We start from the raw sequence: 22,729 nt of genomic DNA on the forward strand, positions 1-22,729 counted from the left end.
TAGAAGGAGGGATCTCATGGGGCTTATTTCCCAAGAGAATTATTGTTAAGACAATTGGAAAATCTAAAAAGAAGTAGAATTGACTTTCAGTCATTTGTATTAGGGGCATAGACAAGCAGTATATATAGATAATCCAAGAATATTTTCTATTTGTCCTTAGAATGTTTTTATTTTTACCTTTCAATATGCCCATATTAGGTGTTCAGATAGTGAACATTACGTGAAAAAAAGCCCAGCCACCATACTGAAGTCCTAATTCAGGAGTATCTAAAAAGTTCTCCACACTTACTTTTCTGGCCTATGCTCTGTTTCTATTTAAAATTGTTCAGTATAGGGGTGCCTGGGTGCCTGAGTTGTTGGGTGACCAACTGTTGGTTTTGGCTCATGTCATGATCTCATGGTTTGTGAGATCAAGCCCTGTGTTGGGCTCAGCGCTGACAGCACAGAGTCTGCTTGGGATTCTCTCTCTCTCTCTCTCTCTCTTTCTCTCTCTCTCTCTCTTTCTCTCCCTCAAAACAAATAAATAAATAAACTTTAAAAATAAAATAAAATTATTCAGCATTACCTTTTTGCTATTTCCTTAATTAAATAAAGTAATTGTTTTTGCTTCAAAGAGTTCTTTCTTTAATTTATAAGGATAAAAATCAGTAAGAACTACAAAACTTACATCTTTCATTTTAATTCATTTCTCACCCATTCATATACATTCACTGAGCACTGAGCTAGGCACCAAGGGGAATAAAAAAATAAATGTAACACATGGTCTCTGTTCTTTAGGAGTTTATATCTAATTGAAGAGAAAAAGCTACTGAACAGGAAGGAATTAAGCAACAACCCAAAACAATGTATGGTTGAGGTAAGATAAATGGTACAGGCAAAAATACTATAATAGTTTAGAAAATGGGAGGGGGGATGCTTTGGGGGACATGGTTCAGTCAAGAAGGGTCTAATGGAGAAGGTAGGATTTTATTTGGCTCTTGATGGGTAGGTAGGATTTGAATAGGAAAAAAGGGACATGAATCACTGGTCTGTGGTTTGGATTGAGCATGGAATTTTGGGAAGTTCTTTGAGAAAACAATCTGCCTAGTTCAGGGGGTAGGGAAAAACTGGAGACAAGATTGAATATTGGGTTGTTCAAGATGGAGGAACTTGAACCACTAGAAAATTTTGAGCAGAGTATTACATGATGAAAATAATTTTTCTTTTTTCTTCTCAGATCAGTGTACAGAATGCACTGAAAGGGGAAAAATCACGAAAACCTGTTAGGCGGCTATTGCTGTAATGCAAGCAAAAGGTTATGAGTACTGGAAAAGAGGAGATGATGGGGAGGCAGAAAGGGGAGATAAAAGAGAGACGTTATGAAAGGAGAACCAACAGACTTGCTGGCTGTCTGACAACCATGAGGAAATTGGCATGGGCTTATGGTTTGTGGAAAAAGACGACTTGAGGGGCGCCTAGGTGGCTCAGTCGGTTAAGCATCAACTTTGGCTCAGGTCATGATCTCGTGGTTCATGAGTTCAAGCTCCATGTCAGGCTCTGTGCTGTCAGCTCGGAGCCTGGAGCCTGCTTCGGATTCTGTGTCTCCCTCTCCCTCTGCCCTTCCCCCACTTGCACTCTGTCTCTCTCTCAAAAATGAATAAAACAGTAAAAAAATTTAAAAAAAATAAAAAAAGATGACTTAAAGCTTTAGATATATTGAATTCAAAATAATGGTGAATCATCTAAGAAGAGATGTGCTCAGGAGGGTTGGAGATATGAAACTGAAGCACAGATGAGAGATGAGGGCTTTTCTTTAAAAGAAAAATACTGAACACTTGCTGTGTGCTAAGCATTCAGGATGCAAACATGAGTAAGATATGGTTCCTGCCATCAAAAAGCTTATAGCGTAGGGGCACCTGGTTGGCTCCATCAGTAGAGCATGTGATCTCAGGGTCATGAGTTCAGGCCCCATATTGGGTGTAGAGATTAATGTAAAAAATTTTTTAAAGAAATGAATAGTCTAATGGAAGGTGAGACAAGTCAACACAGATTATGCTGATGACTACGAGAAGGATGGATAGAAAGAAGCAAGAGTACAAGCAAGGAAATGTTACTGCAGTGACCCAGATAAGAGATGCTTGTGGCCTAGACTTGAGCAGTGAGAGTTGAGTAGAGACAAGACAGATTCAAGAAATATTTAAAAGGTAAATTGGACTACTAGGTATTTATCCAAGGGATACAGGTATGCTGTTTCAAAGGGGCACATGCACCCCAATGTTTATAGCAGCACTAACTACAATAACCAAAGTATGGAAAGAGCCCAAATGTCCATCAGTGGATGAATGGATAAAGAAGATGTGGCATATATATACAATGGAGTATTACTTGGCAATCAAAAAGGATGAAATCTTGCCATTTGCAATTATATGGATGGAACTAGACGGTATCATGCTAACCTTAATCAGCCAGAGAAAGACAAATATCATATGACTTCACTCATATGAGGACGTTAAGAGACAAAACAGATGAACATAAGGGAAGGGAAACAAAAATAATATAAAAACAGGGAGGGGGACAAAGCATAAGAGACTCTTAAATATGGAGAACAGAGGGTTACTGGAGGGGTTGTGGGAGGGGGGATGGGTAAGAGACATTAAGGAATCTACTCCTGAAACCATTGTTGCACTATATGCTAACTAACTTGGATGTAAATTTTAAAATAAATTAAATAAAATTTTTTTAATACACACACACACACACACACACACAAATAAAAGGTAAACTGCCCAAGACTTGGTAAATGGTTGAATGGTGAAAGTCAGGGTGAGGGAGGAGTCAAGGAGGATCACTCCCAAGGCTAACTGGAATAACTAGGTGAGTGATAGTACCACCAACTGAAATAGAGAATAAATATCAGAAGAGGAGGAAGCTTATGTAGGAAGTAAGCAATTCTGTTTTGGATTTGAGTCTAATGTCCGTGGAAAGGATTTCCATGGGACATTCAGGAGGAGATTTCAGCAGCAAGCTTGAAAGACAAAACTGAAGCTTAGGGGCGCCTGGGTGGCGCAGTCGGTTAAGCGTCCGACTTCAGCCAGGTCACGATCTCGCGGTCCGTGAGTTCGAGCCCCGCGTCAGGCTCTGGGCTGATGGCTCAGAGCCTGGAGCCTGTTTCCGATTCTGTGTCTCCCTCTCTCTCTGCCCCTCCCCCGTTCATGCTCTGTCTCTCTCTGTCCCAAAAATAAATAAACGTTGAAAAAAAAAATTAAAAAAAAAAACAAAAACTGAAGCTTAAGAGGGAACACTTGTGCTGAAGGTGTGGGGCCAGAAGCCATCAGTGTACAAGTGGTAGTTAAGTCATAGACGTGAATGAGAGAAGAGTACGTGAGGAGAGAAAAACAGTGGATGAAAGACCGAACCTTGAGGAATATCAACATGTAAGGAACAGAAAGAGACGGAAGAGATTATCAGACAATGGTAGGAAATGAAAGCCAGGTTGGAGTGGGTTGCAAAACCGAAATCAAGATGTTCAGAGAGCAAGGAGACCACAACTCAGAACACTGCAGAAAATGGGGGAGCAGCCACAATTAGAGAGCAGGAATTCCTAAAAGAACCACTAAATCACAAGGAGAAAAGGCATTCAGAGAGTGAGGAGTATGTCATAAAAGTGAGTTGAGGGAAGTGTTAGGTATAAAGTAATCAGGGGTGTACTATCCTTTTTCTAATATTCCCTTGTGGTACATAGGAAATGTTGGCTCTAACAAGAAAGGTAGACTGAAAGGGTTTGGGACCTAGGACAAGGACTGCTGCCCACTGGGGTAGTGCAGGTGCTGGCGAGAGAGTAAAACTTGGGTAGGCATAAAGAAACTATGCAGCGCTAGATACATGGGTAAACCAGCTGCCAGTAATCAAGGAAGCAATACCCTCCCCCACCTTTCTACCCTTCTCTTGAAGCACATGGGAATGTCTTTTCTTACTTTAGCTGGCTGTTACCTGAATGCAGGCCTATTCGAATCCGGACTGGGACCTCTGGCATGTGTCGCATCTTGAAGGTACCGACGGAGCTCAGGATATCTAGGGACATGTTTGCAATCTCAGCTGCATGCCTACTGCCATTCCTCTTTGGGAGGCCTGAGGCCACCATGTAAGCATCTCCAATGGTCTCTACCTGGGAATTATGGGAAATAGAATTAGCAGGCAAATAACGTGTGTGTTGTATGCATGTGTGTGTGCACACATGTGGATGTGACTATGTTTCACAGAGCTTAAGGAATATGATGGAGGCCTACTTCTTGTAAAGGGAGGAAGACAGAGCAAGGCTCTCAGTGGTTCAAGGTCTGGCTGCACATTAGAATCATTTAAGGAGCTTTATGGAAAAAAAGTACTGATGTATAGGTCCCACACCCAGAGATTCTAAAATAGGTGCAGCTACTTTGCAGATTCCTGCCATTCCTAGAGAACTATCAGTCTCCAAGTAATTCCTGGAGAAACGGGAAGGGAAGATTTCTGGGACCTCCCATGGGTTTCCATGGAAGAGCCCCTAGCTGAATGTGCATATGGCACTCTTCTACCAAAGCATTTCTCTAGATGATTTCAGGTAAATGAGCTGGGGCAGCCTTAAGGCAAATATAGAGAAAGGGAGAGGAAGGAGGTAGAAGAGATTGTCCCTTCTGCTTTGCCTTGGGTCTGAGAACTGGGTCTTTTCCACCAGCTACCTCCTCCTCTCCTGGTGCTACCTATCTAAGGAGGAGCAGTACGTGCCCTCAACTGCTTTGCAGGGGGCAGTTAGAGCTGGATACTTGTAAAGAAAGGCAATCTATATTCCTCATCTTCCCAACAGAACTGTCCTCACTCTTAGGTGACTAGTAAATTGAAGCTTTTCAAGTAAATCCAAAAGATAAGTAAGCTGAAAGGATTTCCATGAAATGTGCCAGTCAGGCTCTGCTAGGATAAGTTTGGATCAAGTTAAAATCCATGTTCTTCTAGACAACTGCACTCACAGAGTGCAATAGTTAAGACCATGAAATTCTGATGTCATACCACCTTGGTTAGAATCCCAGATACACCATTTACAGACTGCATGGCTTTGGGAAGCCACTTAACTTCTCTGTGCTTTAGTATCCTTATTTGTAAAATAGGATAATGGCAGTACCTACCTTATAGAGTTTTCTAAGAACTAAATAATATATGCCAAAGCACTTAAAACCTGTCTGGTAGATGATAAGGGCAAGCTATCAGCAGCAGCAGCCATCATCATCATCATCATCATCACCAAACTGATATGTCTTGACATAAACCATGGGATGGTGGCTATGACTCAGCTCCAGAGAAAGTTTAGTAATCAGCAATAGGCCCCTCATCATGCCTTTCTATATAGCCAATAACAATAATGCTTTGAATCCATGGGACTTTGTACCTCACCATGCTTCCATCCAGGGCCTCCCTTACCTGGTGCAATTTGAGAAGAGGATCCCTGCCCTCAAATATGTATGCCTGCCTGCACAGAGGAAGGCAATGGTTATGATGCAAATGTTACAGGGGAGGGAGAGACTCACTGGCTGGCCATTATCAAAGAATAGTGGTTGACTCTTCCCCCAAATGATTCAGTCACCCAGGGGTCCCCACCAGTATGGATGAAGATATTAGAAGGCAGGGAGCATGGGCACTGCCTAGTCTTGGTGTGAGACTGCTGTGGGGAATTGTGGGTGGCGTATGCCAGCATAAGGACACAAAAAAAGCAGAGGATGTATAGAAGGAGGTCTGGTTGAGATTGGGTGGTGGCAGGACAAATGAAACTGTAAACAAAGCACCAACTTCATAATTCTGAAGTAACCTTCTTACTTTCATTTCAGATTATCAAGTGCCAGGGGAGGTGATTCCAATTTTATAGGTAAAGAAAATGAAAACACAAACAGGTTTGGTGAGTCACTTCTGGTTTAACTTTTATTTCCTTCACACTGTTGCTTTTAATAAACAGCAGTGAAAAGTTAGATTTCATTTTTGTATTTGCATAGCCCTGTTTTTTCCTGGAAACAGCCTACTAACTCCCTTCTGCAGCCATAAAGTACCAAAAGATCTTATGGCCTCAGCCCTAAGACTTCCAACAATTGTCTGAACAGTATCAGCTTCATTGATTAAACCAGTGGCTGTGTTACTGCCCATGCTGAATTATCTTTGATTTTAGTTTCAACTGAATTAGCTTTTGGTGATTTGTTTTTCTCTTCAAGCTGCTTGAGCTGAACAAGTTAAGACAGGTAGTCTGATTCCATGGATTTTTCCTGCACTATGGTTTCCATGTGTGCTTCTTGATTAGTTTGTACTCCTGCTGATTGACAGGTATGATGTCTATATCTGAGCCCTATTTAGGTAGCTTGGCCTACCCCTCAGGCTCCATACCTGACCTGAAAGGGCCCTGCCTAATCTGAGATAAACACACTGCCCTGTGTGTGATTTGAGAGTTGGAACATTTCAGACTAATGTGAAGGATCCAATGAATGGAGGTACTCATTCCGCAGCTCTACCTTGGTTCCTGGGACAGAGGAGCTGTCTGAAGTTTGGGATGCCTGGGGCATATTTCTCCATCAATAAGACAAGTATCCATGTTGCAGACAACATGGAAATGGCATTGCACAGCTATAAGATTTTTAGTCATTTTCTGCCTCAATAAAGACAACACATAAAATCAAGGGTAAGGAAGCATGGCACCTGAAATGAGTGAATGTAGTCATCTGTTCTCTGCTCATCTTCTGCAACCTTGATAGGAAGAGTGGAAATTGACAGCTGGAGGGGCGGGGGGGAGGGGGGAAGGTGGGGGCAGGTGTTTGCAACCTCACAATTAATGACTTCCCTAGACCTCAGACTACTAAATAGGCTCTTGGTTACCCAGTAGCAATCCCAAAGAGCCTCAGGTCTAATAGTTCTTTGACATATGTAATGCCAGAGTTCCCTCCTGTATAAAAACATTACCTAAGGGAGGAAACCAAATTTTAGCAGCATGTATTAGATCTACATAAGCTTTACCAAGAGGAACTCTGTAGCAGTCATCAACTAGGGGCAAAACATCAATGCTTCTTCCCCTTCCCCTTCAGTACCTAGCATGATAGTACCTACAGTGTGGTTACTTAGCCACTGAAACACAATAAGCCTTTTTTGCTCTTTTTAGTCTCAGTTCTAGAAAACAGCTCAAAGGAAATCTAACTAGCAATCTCTTGCTGGGTTCATACTGTTACTTTGTAAAGTGTGAAATTGTATGCATTCTATCCGGCCTTCATTTCTAATAAGGTACCAATGGAAGTGGTATACTATTTAAATTTTACTTCCTAACTGGGGCGCCTGGGTGGCGCAGTCGGTTAAGCGTCCGACTTCAGCCAGGTCACGATCTCGCGGTCCGTGAGTTCGAGCCCCGCGTCAGGCTCTGGGCTGATGGCTCAGAGCCTGGAGCCTGTTTCCGATTCTGTGTCTCCCTCTCTCTCTGCCCCTCCCCCGTTCATGCTCTGTCTCTCTCTGTCCCAAAAATAAATAAACGTTGAAAAAAAAAATAAATAAATTTTACTTCCTAACTAACCACATTCAGTAAAATCCTACCTTTTAGTTTTGGAATGCATACCAATAAGCCTCATACAAAAATTTTCTCTCTAGAATATATATGTCTCTGCTAAGTAACTTACCTTGTAGACATCATGACTGCCAATGATGGCATCAAAGAGTGTGTACAGGTCATTGAGAAGATCCACCACCTCAATGGGCTCACTCATGGCAGAAATGGTGGTGAAGCCCACAATGTCACTGAAGTACAAGGTGACCAAGTCAAAGCCCTCAGGTTCAACCGTGCAGCCCTTTTTGAGGGATTCAGCAACTGACCTGAAAAGCAGACACAACTATTCCTCAGAGAATATAGGCCTCCCTGCATGTCACACACACATCTGCTAGAGCACGATTTCTCCAAAAATCACTGCCAAGTAAATGATGAGTAAGTAGATGTCATCTGGATGAAAACATTAATTATTTAATTTATTCTATAAATATATATTGAGTGTTTATGATGTGCCAGGCACTGTTCCAGATGCTGGAATACAGCACTGAACAGACAGCCTTTGTCTGTGTTTTTGTGGAGTTTTTTCAGCAAGCTATCCTTCTTCCTCAGCTGTCCCTTCACTCAGGGAATGTTCCTAGGTGGCTGCTTTGCATGAGACTAGTTTCCCCTATTGTCTCCTAGAAGATTACCTTATGACATGATAAGGTGCCTTGGAAATTTTGGAAACTGTATCAACAGATAAGGCTTTGAACTAAGGAAGAAAAAAACCTAGAAAAACAACTCTGCTACTTTCTTCTAGGAGCTCAAAGATCTGCCTCCTTTTAATTGGTCAACTTCCAGGCAAAGTCATGAAGTGACACATAGAAAAACTGAAGCACCAAAAACTTAAATGACCAGCATGATCCACAGGTAGTGGGAAATTAGGAAGTGTGCTCTTCTCCCTTGGTTTCCAATTCATCTTTGATTTGAAGGTGTGACTCAAACCTACTGGGAGTAAAGAGGGTACGGGACAGGGGGAGGGAGCAGTTAGTTGATGGGTAATTTTTTTTCTATTTTTAATAGAACACACTGTTACAAGGATTCACACTCCTTAGGTGTTCACACATACGGTGGTAGCATCTGTGTTAGAAGCTTTTCCGTTTTCTGTTTTTCAATTTCCAGCTCTTCAGTCCGTTCCCGGATCAAATCTTCCAAGTTGCTAGAATATTGTTCCAACATCCGAAGCATGGAATCAATGATATTGGTCTTCTTCCCTTTATTGAAAGTTTTAAACTGGAGGTAAAACAGAAAAAGGAGCCAGGGAATTCTTAACCCACAAACTCAGAGATGATGGCTAGGACACCTTATCAAAAATCCCTTCCTCCAAAATGCCAGGGCATGAGAAGTAAACCTAGGTATAAGTAGGAAAAGTCACCACTCAACTTCATTGTTACCTGGCCCATTCACAAGACTCTTTTCCCCTGAGCACTTCTTCCCCTACCCTTCTGGTTCTTTGAAATCTGAGCAAAGGTGTTCTGGGAAGGATTCTTCAGTTCCCAGATGCTGTCACATGAATAGTAGCCACTTCAAAGACAATAGGATCTGGTCTTGAGCCCTGGCCATTTGTGAGTGGGATAAGAGGAAAGAGAGAAGGAAGCACAGTTTTACCCTTCTAGATAATCAGCCTATGAAATCATCCTTACTTCTAATGCCACTGTGTTATCAGTTCTTGGACAGAGGGAGGTTCCTTGACCTCTTAAATATGACCCAAGAGCTACATGGTAAAATCTACCCCTATTTCTTACCATGGGGTCCAGGAATAATGATGTGCCCTACCACCTGCCCTTCATGTCAGTCAGGGTCATGTAGAAATTCAACTGGTCTTGAGCCATTCTATGCCCTGATCCTTTAGAGGTGGGTACATGCTGCAGCTTTTTCATGTGCCCTCCTGAGACTCTGCCCATCTACAGAGACAGGGAGAGCGGCATAGCACTGGAATCACAAGAGTGTAGCCCCTCCTTGCTGATGTGGTCAGCATGCACAAGGCTGTGTTTACAATAAAAGACTGGTGGTAGTTTTGCTGAGCAGACGTCTAGGAACCTATCCCAATGAACCCTTTTTATGCAGCTGGGCCACACATGCTCCCCTTAGCACTCAGTGTCCCAAGGCTGATACTAGGAGTCCCTTTCTGAGCCTGGTCCACATCTGCATGTCTACCAAAGTCCTACAGGTAATCTCAGTAGCCAGTTCAATTGTTTAAGCCCCCCCCCCCATTGCCTAACCCAGGGAGCCTCCCTCTCTTCCTCTTTCCATTTAAGTTTTATTAGCTGCAGGAAGTTGGCAGGCTATCCTTGTCTTTCAGTACCGAAGCATTTCAGTAAAGGCAGTCCCACCAATGTCTTGTTTGAAGGCCGTATGATGTGCACTCCTTCTGTCTATCACCAGCTTCTCTGCTGCCTTCTGAAATAACATCTGTAGCATCAACACAAGAGCAAATGCTTTTCTCCTGCCTCATGGTAAGTTTTCAGAAATGTGACCTTCATGGTCCTTTGCCTTTTCCATACTATTGAACACATGTTTGAGTGTCCTCAAGAAACCCAGCCAGGCTAATGGAGGCATTGTTAGCTGGGGACATGGATGACTTCATATGCAGGGTCCCTCAGGCTTTCCATCCAACTCTTTCTTTTTTCTGCCTCAGATACCTGCCACTCACAAAGCATCTCAGTGCTGTACTCCAGCCAGGCTCAAAAGCTTCTCCACCAGAGCTGACACAGCACTCACAGAAAGCACCCTCAGTTTCGGTATCCTGTAGTTTCAACAAAGCCCTAAGCAGCATGTTCCTACATAGGAACTGCACTTTAGCTCCCTTAGCAGGGCTCTCTCTGTCCTTACCTCATTTCCCCTTTTTCATCCCCAACTATAGGGAAAGAATCAAACTCTTTAGAAATTCAATATCTTAAGGAGAGAAGTTATCATTTTCCATGCACTCTATTGCCTCAAGGAGTTCCCTAGGAACCTAAAAAGGCTTTATTACTCCCCATTTGCACTTTCTTCCATCATGAGCACACTTTCAAACACCATTTATCTTTCCTGACCCTCCAAAACCATCTGGCATCACTTAAATGGTATACTCAGCAGAGTTCTCTGGGATCTCCAAAGCAAACATAGCTCTATGAAGGTCCACATCTCTTCCATGATACCCATCTTTTAACAGTCTCAATGCCATTGCCTTGCAAATGCCCAGTGGTTCAATTTTATTTCTGAAAGGTTGGTTAGGTCAGATTGTGGATGGTCTGGAACAGAGGTTCATATACCAAAGAACATTAAAACCAACCATTGCTCTCTTGGAGGATGTGCTAGGAATGCTCCAGGATCAAAAGCCTCCAACTAGCCACCCTATGCTACTTCCCCAAGAGGAGTGATTTTCTCTCTTGCAAGAGATTCCTTTCACAATATGATGAGAACCCAAATACTTAGTTTTGGGTAGGCCAGCTTTGGGATGACTTCTGGGCAATGCTAAGATTCAGAGAGTACTTACCTGATTAAATATTTCATCAAAAGTTGGTCGCTGTTCTGCAGCTTCAGCCCAGCACTGCTTCATTAGCTGGAGACATTCTGCAGGGGCATACTCAGGAGGAACCACTGGTCTGTACACAGGAGGAGGCTTCTTAAGTCTGTCTATGATTTCTGTCCAGAAACAAGAACAAAAAGTCTTAGAAATCGTAGAAAAAGCACTAGGATTTGGCAAAGATCATAGAGTTTTAGCCAAGAAAGGGGTTAATCAGGAAAAATCACAGAAAGCCATCTCCTTTGCTTTCTCCTTAGGTGGCTTGAGTATAAATTGTATCTGAGCAAAGGATGTGTCATTCAATTGATGAGGGAACAAGAAAATAATCAGTTGGGCTATTAGTATCATTTAGATACAGCTTTATCCTGCTTCTACTAGGTTTTAGATGTGGCCTATCTGACATTAATTCTAACACTACACACCTCCAATGATCTGGCTCCCTTCACTGACCACCAAATCATCTAAACTTTTCAGTCTCCACAGTAGACCCACTTAGCCCTCCCTGAAGGCCCAGGCCCAGCCCAGATCCATGCTGTGAGCCCTGCCTGGCCCCTAGGGAAAGAGGATTAAGAACTCCAGTCAATAGTTCAAGACCTCATCTGGATCCTCTCCTGACTGCTTGTCCTTAAACTTCACTTTCAGTGGAAAATTTACTACGTATCAGACTATGGACTAACCACACTGAATGCATTCTTTCATTAGATTCTGACTACAAACAGATGAGGTAGGAATCCTTATTTTTATTTTACAGAAGGAGAAAATGAGGGACAGAAAGAAAGTAAATTGCTCAAAGTCACAAGGCTAGTAAGTAACAGAATTTGAATTTGACCCCAGGCAGTCTTGCTTCCAAATGCCTCAGACTTCAAGTAGGAGTTCCAAAACTCCCTGTTCAAGACCCAAAAACCATTAGTGAGCAAAGATCTAGATCAGGGAGACTGAGAGAACTCCCTGGAAGTAGGAGAAAATAGCCTCCAATGTCCTCAACAACCCACACTCAAACTGGACCAGCCTGGCCTTCTGCCAAACATTCTTAAAACACAAATCTGGCCATGTCACTTTCTTGCTTAAAACCCTTTCACGACTTCTCATAACGCAGAGGGTAAAATCCAAGCCCTATCTCTTGAGCTCATTTCTTATCCCTAAACACCTCCCAACACCCCCAACTCCAATATTCTTATCATGAAGCAAACCTTGCTTGCCCCACCAGTGTGCCCTCCCCACCCTTACATTGGCTATAACACTCCAACAGTGTTGCTTCATACCATAGTAAGTGTCCCCTTGTTTCTATGAAAGAATTTCAGCTATTGCCTCTAACTTCTCAGTGCCTTGTCACATCACACTTCTGCTCCTTTAGCCCAGGTTGGCCTATACCAGGAATAGTTTCTCTACTGCAGCACCCTGCCCTCAGTGTAATAGATTCCATGTGAACCAATCCCTTGGGGTGTGACTGCCCTCATCTGCTCTCTGGTAAAGGGAGTCCTTATCCTTTTACCAGAATACCACTGAGTTGAATGGGTTACCTCTCTGCTGAGGTTCAGCATAATTCATACCCTTCAGGACTTAATAGTCCAATTGAGGAAATAAACAATGACCAACAATATAAGTCTTCTAGCAGACATATACACAGGGATGCACAGAGGGGGCACCTCGCCCACACGAAAGAAGTTATAAAAGGTTTTCCAGGGCAGATGGTAAAAATTGGATGATGCAAAGTGGGGAGGTGAGGGCATTCCAGGGACTGTGAACAGCACTCTTGAAAGCACAAAGATAAGAGACCAAGGTGCATCCAGTCATGTGGTTTCGCTGGCGTGCAGGGGGTGACAGAAGACAAGCTTAGATACGTGGCTAGGGGCCAGATTATGAAGAGCCTTGTATGTCATGTGAGGAATCTGGGCTTCATTTGACAAATGATGGGAAACAGAGAGTTTTGAGTAGAGGAATGATATGGGACTCTGAGTAGGGCAAAGGATAGTTAAGTATTTGGGGTTTCTTTGTTTTGTTTTATTTGCATTTTTTAATGTTTATCTTGAAATGAATTTAGACTTCCAGGAAAGTTGTAAAAGTAGTATAATAATTCCCTGTATACCCTTCACTCAGCTTCCCTAATGTTAATAGCTTATATCACCATAGTACAAAGGAAATGAACATTTGGTACAATACTAATACTACTGTTCTAGTCTTTATTTGAATTTCATCGATTTTATTCCTAATATCCCTTCTCTATCCCACAATCTTGAATCCAATTCAAGATCCCAATCTGCAGTTAATTATTGTGCCTCAGTCTCCTTCAATCCATGATGGTTCCTTATTCTGTCACTGTGTTTCATGACTTTTGATGAGTATTGGACAGTTATTTTGCAGAATGTCTCTCACTTACGGGTGTGTCTGATGTTTTCTCATGGTTAGATTCAGGTTATGCATTTTTTGCAAAAATTCCACAAGGGTGATATTGTGCCCTTCTTGGTGTATCACTTCAAGGGGTACATGAGGTCAACATGCCTTGATCACTTGGTTAAGGTAGTGTCTGCAGGATCCTCTGTTAGTAAACGTGTTATTTTTCCACCTGTAATTAGTATCTAGAGGGTTTACACTCTTAGAATATGCAAATATCCTGTTTCCCCTCAAACTTTTGCCCACTGATTTTACCATTCATTGATGGATTGTGCCTGGTAGTCAAACATTTTCATGAAAGATGAGGATGAAAGCCTATGGTATGAAAATATGGAAGGACCTTGCCATTCACCAGCATCATGAGGGGTACTGAAATACCTGGCATGGAGTGTCTCAAAGTAGAAGAGGCTCCTAAAAAGAAAAAAAAAAAAAAGGACCAACATAGGTCCTGTAGGTCCTTGGCTTGCATCACAGTTTGGGAAAAGCCAGCTTCTTGGGTTACGGAATTTCTTCCAAATGCCTAAATCTGTTTGGCTCCAAGTCCCACCTGTACACAACTCGAGTTATTTGCAGACTAGCAGGCAGTTAGCACAGACAGATAAGAGTGTTCACTCTTGTGGCAAATTACAACAGCCTGGATTAGGCTGATGATCTGGGTCATGGTGGCCCCCAGTGCCCTTTTCTCACCTCCTGCTTACCTTTGGCAGGCAGATCCACCATGCAGAATGGGGTGCCCCGGACCATCACTTCTTGCATGATGATGGCAAAGCTATAGACATCTCCTGCAAAAGAACCTAACCTGCTGCCCTTTGGAGCTCTCAACAGTTCAGGGGCCGTCCATAGCAACTCTGAAAAGAAAGCATTGTGTAATAAATGCAGGAAGGATTAACTGACAGCATCTGCAATGCCCTCAAGGGTTCCAAGGGTGCTGTTTCATTGACTGCTTTATATTTTTATTAGATAGAATGGCATGCTAGTGCCCCCCAGGGTCCAAATCTATGAATCTAAGAAATTACGCACAGAGAAAGCATACTACTCTCCCCACTCCAGGACCATGCAGGCAGACACAGCAGAGGTGTGGGGAAGGGCAGAGAAGCTCAAAGTAGCAAAACTATCTGGCACTTCCTTTCTTGCTCTCTTGAACCTGCAAGTAGCAATTGGCAGGCTGCCAGGGAAAGGCAAGTGCACAACCACTCTAGTTGCCATGGATTTGCTGTTTGCTGAGATCTATATGTGCCTGGTAATTTGATTGTGTTGGAGCTCAGGGATTCACAAGTTGCTTTCTCCAGGTCTTCTCTAAGAGGATTAGAGGATCTCCAGGCTCCCTCTATTCCTCACAGAGCAAAAAGGTGCAACAGTCCCTTCAAGTCAGTTCTACAACTATTTATTGAGGGTCTACTATGTACGAGGCACTATGCTAGGTACAGGGATGGTGCCAGAGATGAATTTGACCTTGCCTCTGCCCTCGTAGAGTTCACAGACCAGTGGGCAAGACAGACCTGTGAACCCCTGACTGCAATACACGGCAGGGCCACTTAAGTAATGTAGAAAGAAATACACATTAATAATATAAATGGACTAGTCAAAAGTTGGAGGCAGCCTTTTACATTGAATCATATGAAATTGCCATTTCTGTGGGTCAAAAATGGTTGAATATTGGCAATTCCATGAAGTTCAAACTAGAAAAAGAGAAAACAGCTGGTCAAATTAATCCAGGAAGGCTTCCTGGAAAAAGTTAAATCTTAAAGGAGTTTGTTCAAAAGGTCAAGGATGCAGTTTCCTAGAGCTGAGAGGGTAAGGGCTTTGCAGGGAGAAAGAACAGTACGTGCAAAAGAACAAGAAGTAGAAAGGAGCAAATTGCAGATGGGGGTGGTGGTAAGCAGATTAGCTTGGCTGAAGAGAAGGGCTCTGTTAAGGAATAATGAGAAATGAGAAATGGGCTTGATGAAGTGGGGGAGGGAGAGTGGCTGGAAGAATGAGGGCAGAAGGTGAGAGGCCCTGAGAGCCAAATGAAGGCATTTGGAGTGAATACAAAAGGCAGTAGGGGTGCGGGAGCTGGAGAGAGATTTGATGAAAGCTGTGTTTGGAAGATTAATCTGGCAACCTGCACAAACTGGATTGAAGAAGGAGAGAGGCTGGAGTCAGGGAGACCAGCTAGGAAGTTATTACAGTAAGAGCCGGAGGCGAGGGGAAGGGGGCCTGAATGGGGGATGGGGGATGGGGGCAGCAGCAGCAGGACAGGGAACCAGATACACAGGAAGGCTATAATGAAGGTAGTGACAGGGCTGGGGATGGGATTCATGTGCTCCTTGGAGGGGAGATGTTTGGAGTAAACAAGGGGTTGAAGTCCAGGAAGGAAGTCTGGAGAAGAGTGTCTGCTGAGGGTGAGGGTGAGTGCAGGGGGAAAGTGCTGGCTAACTTTTCATCTCTATAAATTTGGGGTATTGGGAAGGGATCCCACGGGACTAGCCCATGGGAAGCAGGCTGGAGGATGGAAAGGTCAGAGTTTATTTTCATTTGTTAGTGAAACCCGGGAAAGAGAAACTCGCCCTGGAAATTCCTATTTTGAGCCAATCCTGATCAAAATGGTGGAACAGGGAATTCTAGCCTCACCCCCAATCATGTACTTACTTTCTCCCTTTGTCTCCCAGATGTCCCCAGCCTTTGTCCCACACCCCTACATTCTCCCACCCTCATGACATTCTCTGATATTTTTACTATAATGATTTTGCCATTATATCTTCTTGTCTAGGAGGATTTGTATTTGCAAATAACCAAAAGATTGAACATTACTTTGGTGAAAAGAATACATTTCTGACTGTGGGATTTCAGGAATACATTTCTGACATGGTTTGGAGGGGCGGGGGGGGTGTATCTTGGAGCAAGAAAAACGCAGCTGCTTCTTCTGTTACCCTCTCTCCTGCACATTTAAAAGCACAAGAAGGGAAAAGAGGGCGAAACTCTCTGGTAAAAAACAGGGTGATTAAATACAATCATTACCAAATAGTATTTTCAAAGAGCACTTACATGTATGTTGTTAATGGCTAAAATGAGGCTTTATCTGCACTAAACTTACATAATTGAAAGTGGACAGTAATGAATACACTTACAACCTACCCCCATTTCCCCATCCCCACTCCAGAGCCAAGTAAGAGCCACTACCTGCCATTAGACTTGAATTCTCAGGAAAAGTAGAAAAATTACTTTGGCTTGTTTTGTATCTGCTGATGCCAGTACTAACTCTGAGCCTTGCTATGGTGATAAAAATCAACTGTGGAGAGCCAGCGTGGTGAAGTGCAAAAGAAAGTAGAGCTGAAAGTCAAGAGACAGGGGTTCACAATCTTAGCTTGGTCACCTTACCAAACCTCAGCTTCCCCATCTGTAAAATGGAAGTTGAGCCAGATGATTTGCAAGGGCCTCCTAATTATAAGATTCTATTAGCCCTGCCATCTAAGAGGGAAGCAGTAAGGTTCATTATTTCATTTTATTCGATCAATTCACTGATTCAACCAACATTTGTTTTGCCAGATGCTGTGAAAGGCACTGAGGGAGGCAAGCCTGTTTCTTGCCTTTGCAGAGCTTATAGGTTGGGAAGGGAGAGAAACAGCATTCCATATCAACAAAGCATGATATTACAACTGGAGCGCCTGGGTGGCTCAGTCAGTTGAGCGTCCGACTTTGGCTCAGGTCAGGATCTCACAGTTTGGAAGTTCGAGCCCCGTGGTGGGCTCTGTGCTGACAGCTCAGAGCCTGGAGCCTGTTTCAGATTCTGTGTCTCCCTCTCTCTGCCCCTTCCCCGCTCATGCTGTGTCTCTCAAAAATGAATAAACATTTTTAAAAATTGTTTTTAAAGTATGGTATTACAACAAAGTTCAGGGGCACCTGCTTGGCTCAGGGTTAAGCATCTGACTTCGGTTCAGGTCATGATCTCACGGTTCACAAGTTGGAGCCCCACGATGGACTCTATACTGACAGCTCAGAGCCTGGAGCCTGCTTCAGATTCAGTGTCTCCCTCTCTCTTTGCTCCTCCCCTGCTTGCGTTCTGTCTCTCTCCCTCTCAAAAAATAAATAAACATTTTTAAATGTTTAATATAAAAAAACAACAAAGTTCAAAGCCCTAAGGATCATAAAGAGAGGAGCTTAGCTGAGCAAAGGGGGTCATGGAAAGTCTCTTAAATCAGTGGTATTAAAGTTAAGCCCTGAAGAAAGAGTAGAATTTAGCCAGACTCAGAGGAGTGTATAACAGACTGGGAAGGGAAGAGTATCCCAAGGAATGGGCACAGCATGTGTGAAGACCTGCAAGTAAGAGAGAGCCTGGGGTAAACAACTGGAAGGAGCTCAGTACTGCTAGAGCACAGATGTGGAGAGGGAGTGATTAAGCATGAGAGGTCCACGAGGCCCAAACCACACAGGGCTCATAAGCCATGTAAAGGAATTTGAACTTTATCCTAGGAGCAATGGGAAGCCATTCAGTGAGTTTTGGCACAGCTGTAACATGATCAGATTTGCAGTTGAGAAAACTCCCCTCTGGCTGCAGTGCGTGAAGAGTGGATTTGAGCATCCAGACTGCCATTGCAATTTGGAGAGTGAAATGAAGCAGTAAGAGGGAGACACAGCAAGAGACAGACCTGATCCATACACACACACACACACACACACACACACGCACTATCCTTTCCCCACTCTAATACCAGAGCTTCTTAAGTTTGCAAGTTGCCAACCTGTGAATTAAGTGGAACTCTGGGAGGCTGGTCATTGTGTTTTATCTTTTATAGATGACTCATAGTGACAGGAAGCTAAGTACTTGCCAATCTGCAGCCATTGTCCTCAACATCCTCAGCATTAACACCAGGCAACTATTCAAGATTTCAAATTGGAATTAGCCAAACAATAACCATAAGACTAAGTTGGCAACAAGAACAGGTCCACAGAAAGGGGGTGGGGGGCGGAGAGAGAAAGAGAGAATATCACATGGTTTTTACTGTGATTACCAGGAGCTTCAAGTCCTCCAAAGTATGGATGGGCAGAGAAAGGAAAATGTTATTATAAGCCATAATTTAGCTAGATGTAGGGGCCAGTCTTCCAAAAACCTGAATTGAATTCCTGGCACTGCTGCTAAGTAGCTGCAGGACTTGGGCAAACCTTGAGTCTCAGTGATCTCATCTGTAAAATGAGAAAGTTGGACTAGATTCCTCCCTGAAGTTCAGTATTCCATAAGTTTTATAGAGCACGAAGATGATGCCACTGATGGCTGAGCTGTCTGTCTGTATGCATGTGTCCTCCCTGTGTCTTTCAGTTTTCGTTTCTCTTATGTAGGAAAGTCTGCAGTGTGAAAAGTTCCAATGCCACAGACTCTTAAGAATATGAGTATGTGTTGTAATCTTGATATGTCCCTCTGTCTGCCTTTTTGGGGTTGTCGGTTTCTCTGTGTTTTTATGTCACTCTCTTCACCCTTGCAGTGCTGGTCAAAACCTTTAATGCCCAAGTTTCCTATATGTATTTAACTCAGTTCATTCTCTCCTTCTCTACTCTTTCTCTTTCTTCCTTCTTCTCTTCCATCAGTACATTCCCTCCTATTTTTCACTCACCCACTCCCAATTCCCCATCTCAGATTTCTCCTTTTTCTTTGATCTGTTATGACCCCTACAGGCATTGTTTGGTGCTGCCACCGGGGCCCTAAACAGAAGACAAAAACACAAAACGGGAGTTTACAGGCATGCCTACTTATTTACTAGAAGGCCATACTTCTGTCTGAAGCCATCCCACACAACCCACAGAGTATTTACTTGTTAGGAGCCCCCTCCTTGCTTCTTTCTCTCAGACTGAGACAGTGAGGGTAGGCTCTAGTGACATCCCATTCCAGCATGTGCTTCGTGGGGGTCCAGCTACCAAATTACCTTCCATTCAACTTGACAGGTATTTATTGAGCACCTACTGTGTGCCTATAGCTCAGCAAGCTCCTCCAGAGACTCCTGGGGTCTCCAAACAATACCGCCTAATCCTGCCACAGCAGGAACTCAACAGTATTGCACTGGCTTTGTTCTGAAGGGTAGGCTGTGCTGAGATTACAGCCTGCAGACTTCATTCAACTCCTTTGGCTTGGAAATGAGGCTGAATTTTCAACAAAAGTGGGTAGTTGAATCGGCCTGAGGCTTTAATTCAGTGCGTATTCTCATTTGAATTTTGGAGTTACCTTGTATGCATCAGAAGGGCATAATACATTGCTTACCTTCTGCAGAAGGTTCCTCTTGGGAGAGTCTTAGTGTTTCCAAGATATCATTAAAGCCGTAATCTGTCACTTTTAGTACAAAACGCCCATCAACCACACAGTTCCGAGACTTCAGCCTCCCATGAGCAAACTCTCTGTGGTGTAAGTACTTCATGCCCTGCAGATGATACAAACAGGATTTATTTAGTAACCTATTTAACTATTTTGTGCTTTTAGAAGCCAGTGTCTGAGCTTGTTAATGGTATGAGCTATTATAGTCAAGAATTCAGCCCTTTTTTCTTATATGCAGGCAAAGCAAAATTTTGACAAGAATTATTTCCAGGTCCCTTCCAGCTCTAAAATTTTATGCTTTGATGAATAAATGTATCTTGTATGTATAGAGAAGTGTCTGTTATTGGGAGATTTATTGACATTTCAAACATAGGATAGATCCATGCATACATAATTTCTAAGAATTGAAAGATTCTGATTTCCCCCCAAAAGGTCTAGCCCAACTTTCACCCACCATTGGCAGGAATGAAAATTGGTTCACCCTTTTGGTGGGCAATTTGGCAACAGGTAGCAAAATTGAAAGCATGCATACCCTGTGACCTAAGGATTCTGCTTCTCCTCTAAAGAAATGCTTGTACATCTGCACAAGGAGACATACACCAGAATGCTCAAGGCAGCTCTGCTTTACAATATTATATCATTAAAACTATAGTAAATATGTATCAAGAAGGAACTGTCCAAATTGTGGTGCATCCCAACTGTGGAATATTCTCCAGCAGTTAACAGCAATAAAATAGATCCGTATGTACGAACAGGGAATCATCTCTAAGCCATAAAGTAAGTGAAAAATACTAAGATGCAAAACTATGTGACAGCATATATTTTTAAAAACAACCAAATCTATAATGTATGTAAATACACATGAAATGAATTGCAAGGTTAATCATCAAATTGTCATCAGTGGTTAACTTTGGGGGAAGATGTGAAAGAGGGTTGAGTAAATGTCAATGTATTCCCATATATATTTATATCATGTGATTTTAAATTTCATTTAATACGGTATTTTTGTAATTAAAAATATAACATGAAAGCTGAATACTGCTGATCTTTGCAGCTTGCTGGGCAACTTTATATGACATTCAAATGTAATCCACCAGGACTCTATCAGATGGGTTTATTCATTCACATATAAATGCAATTCATATTCTAGTGCAATCATCTCAGAACTGTTTATGCTAAGCCCTTTTAAGTACGTTGCTCTATTTTGTGGCCTGACACTCCTTTGTATTTGTATGCTTTACATCCTGTGCCCTCAGAAAATCTGCAGTCCCCAGTACTTCCAAGCCAAGTCTGCAGTGGGTGAGATTTCCCCCAGGGTTGTCTTAATGCTTGGCTTTCATTCATCATGGGCCTGAGAGGTCCGTCATTTAGAAGATTCTCCCTTAACTCACGGGACCTTGCTTATAGGATGAGTGGAAAGAGTACTAGAATTGAAATCAGGAGATTTGGATTCTATTATCAGCTCTGCCACTTAATAGTTGGCTGATAAATATTTATTGAGCACTTACTATGTATGGCAGACACTATATAACAAAGTATACCTCATTTAGCTTCTCTGAACCTCTGTAAAAGGAGGCTAATCACACTTATTTTATGGACAATTGGAATGCGATAATGTCTATAAAACTACCTTGAAAAAGGTTAGGCCACAATAGAAAGGTCAAGACTGGTCAATATGCAGGAAGCTCAACAAATCATTGATTAAGCAGTTCAGCTCCATAAAAATGCATGTAGATAAAATTTGCATATTATTCCAAGGAGTTCAAGGACTGCACTAAAGCCAATACATAGACCCATCCATGAACCCCCTTAGCTGTCAATAGTCCTTGCCTCAGAGAATAGAGTTGCTGCCCAATAGACCCTATGGTCTTTTGGCTTTCTGGTCATGCTGAGTTTTATATTTACACCAATGGTATGTAAAGACCTGTCACCTAGTTCTAGACTGAAGCATCTTTTAGAAGGCGAACCAGGAGATGAAGCTAAGCAGCACCAAAGGATCTGGGAATGAGTACTTTTCCACATCCAGAACGCAGAGAAACAGGATGGAAGAAAGTATTGCTTAAGGCAAAGAGTGCTCAATGGCAACAGGAAGTAAAGACAAATCTGGCCCTCAAAGTGAGGAACAGGGGTGGGAAGAGTAAACCTTTTCTATATCAGTACCTTATGATAGATATGGACAAAGGGACTACGAGAAGGGATGGGGGCAGACCATGGGTAGGCAGGTGGAAGAGTGAGATCATCACAATGACCCAAGGAAAATAAAACATCCCAAAAACATTTAAATTCTAATCTCTAGGGAAAATCTAAAATTTCCTCAGTCTTTCCATTAACCTTGATGAGATCCAACAGAAGTGATGATTTAAACATCCAGTCAAGTTTCACATCCTGATTTGTCAATATGTCTTCTAGGCTCCTTCTGGAACAGAATTCTGTCACAATGGCAAACATTCCTGAATCATAGAAGAAGCCCAATAAAGGGTTAATATTTTCATGACGTAGGTCCTTCATCTGGAAACAGAGGGAGAGAGAAAAGTCACAACTGTCCTGTCACAACTGGGGACTAGAGTTTAGAGCACATACCCTTCTCTTCATTCTTCCTATGACTGGTTGCTGTGATAAGCTGAATTTTGGCCCCCATTATCTCCAATCTCTGATTTTAGTCCTGTGATTGTTATGTTATATTGCAAAAAGTAGGCCTAATCTGATTATATGAGTCCTTCAAACCAGAAGAGGAGGGAGGAGCAAGAGTCAGAGAGATTCAAAGTGTGAGGACTCAACACTCCATTGTTGACTTTGAAAATGGAGGAAGGAGGCTACAAGTCAGGGAATATGGGCAGCCTCTGGAAGCTGCAGACAGCTCTCAGCTGACACCCAGCAAGGAAATAGGGACTTCAGTCTTACAACTGTACAGAACTAAATTCTGCTGACAATCTGACTGAGCCTAGAAGTGATTTACCCCCCGAGACTCCAAATAAGGGTCCAGCGTGACTGACACCTTAAC

General features: G+C 42.7%; 1 protein-coding gene across 1 annotated transcript in view; it reads right to left on the reverse strand.

The window, feature by feature from the left end:
* Window positions 1-22,729, reverse strand: part of GUCY2F (guanylate cyclase 2F, retinal) — an 89,964-nt gene that overhangs the window by 9,207 nt on the left and 58,028 nt on the right. The window contains exons 8-14 of the mRNA XM_030305999.1: window positions 22,060-22,236; window positions 19,678-19,834; window positions 14,147-14,296; window positions 11,028-11,176; window positions 8,619-8,782; window positions 7,644-7,836; window positions 3,970-4,144 (exon numbers count right to left, since the gene is read on the reverse strand). Coding sequence (XP_030161859.1) covers window positions 3,970-4,144; window positions 7,644-7,836; window positions 8,619-8,782; window positions 11,028-11,176; window positions 14,147-14,296; window positions 19,678-19,834; window positions 22,060-22,236 — 1,165 coding nt within the window. The remainder of the gene's footprint in view (window positions 1-3,969; window positions 4,145-7,643; window positions 7,837-8,618; window positions 8,783-11,027; window positions 11,177-14,146; window positions 14,297-19,677; window positions 19,835-22,059; window positions 22,237-22,729) is intronic.

Source organism: Lynx canadensis, chromosome X (assembly GCF_007474595.2).
Source record: "Lynx canadensis isolate LIC74 chromosome X, mLynCan4.pri.v2, whole genome shotgun sequence".
NCBI classification, from domain to species: domain Eukaryota; kingdom Metazoa; phylum Chordata; class Mammalia; order Carnivora; family Felidae; genus Lynx; species Lynx canadensis.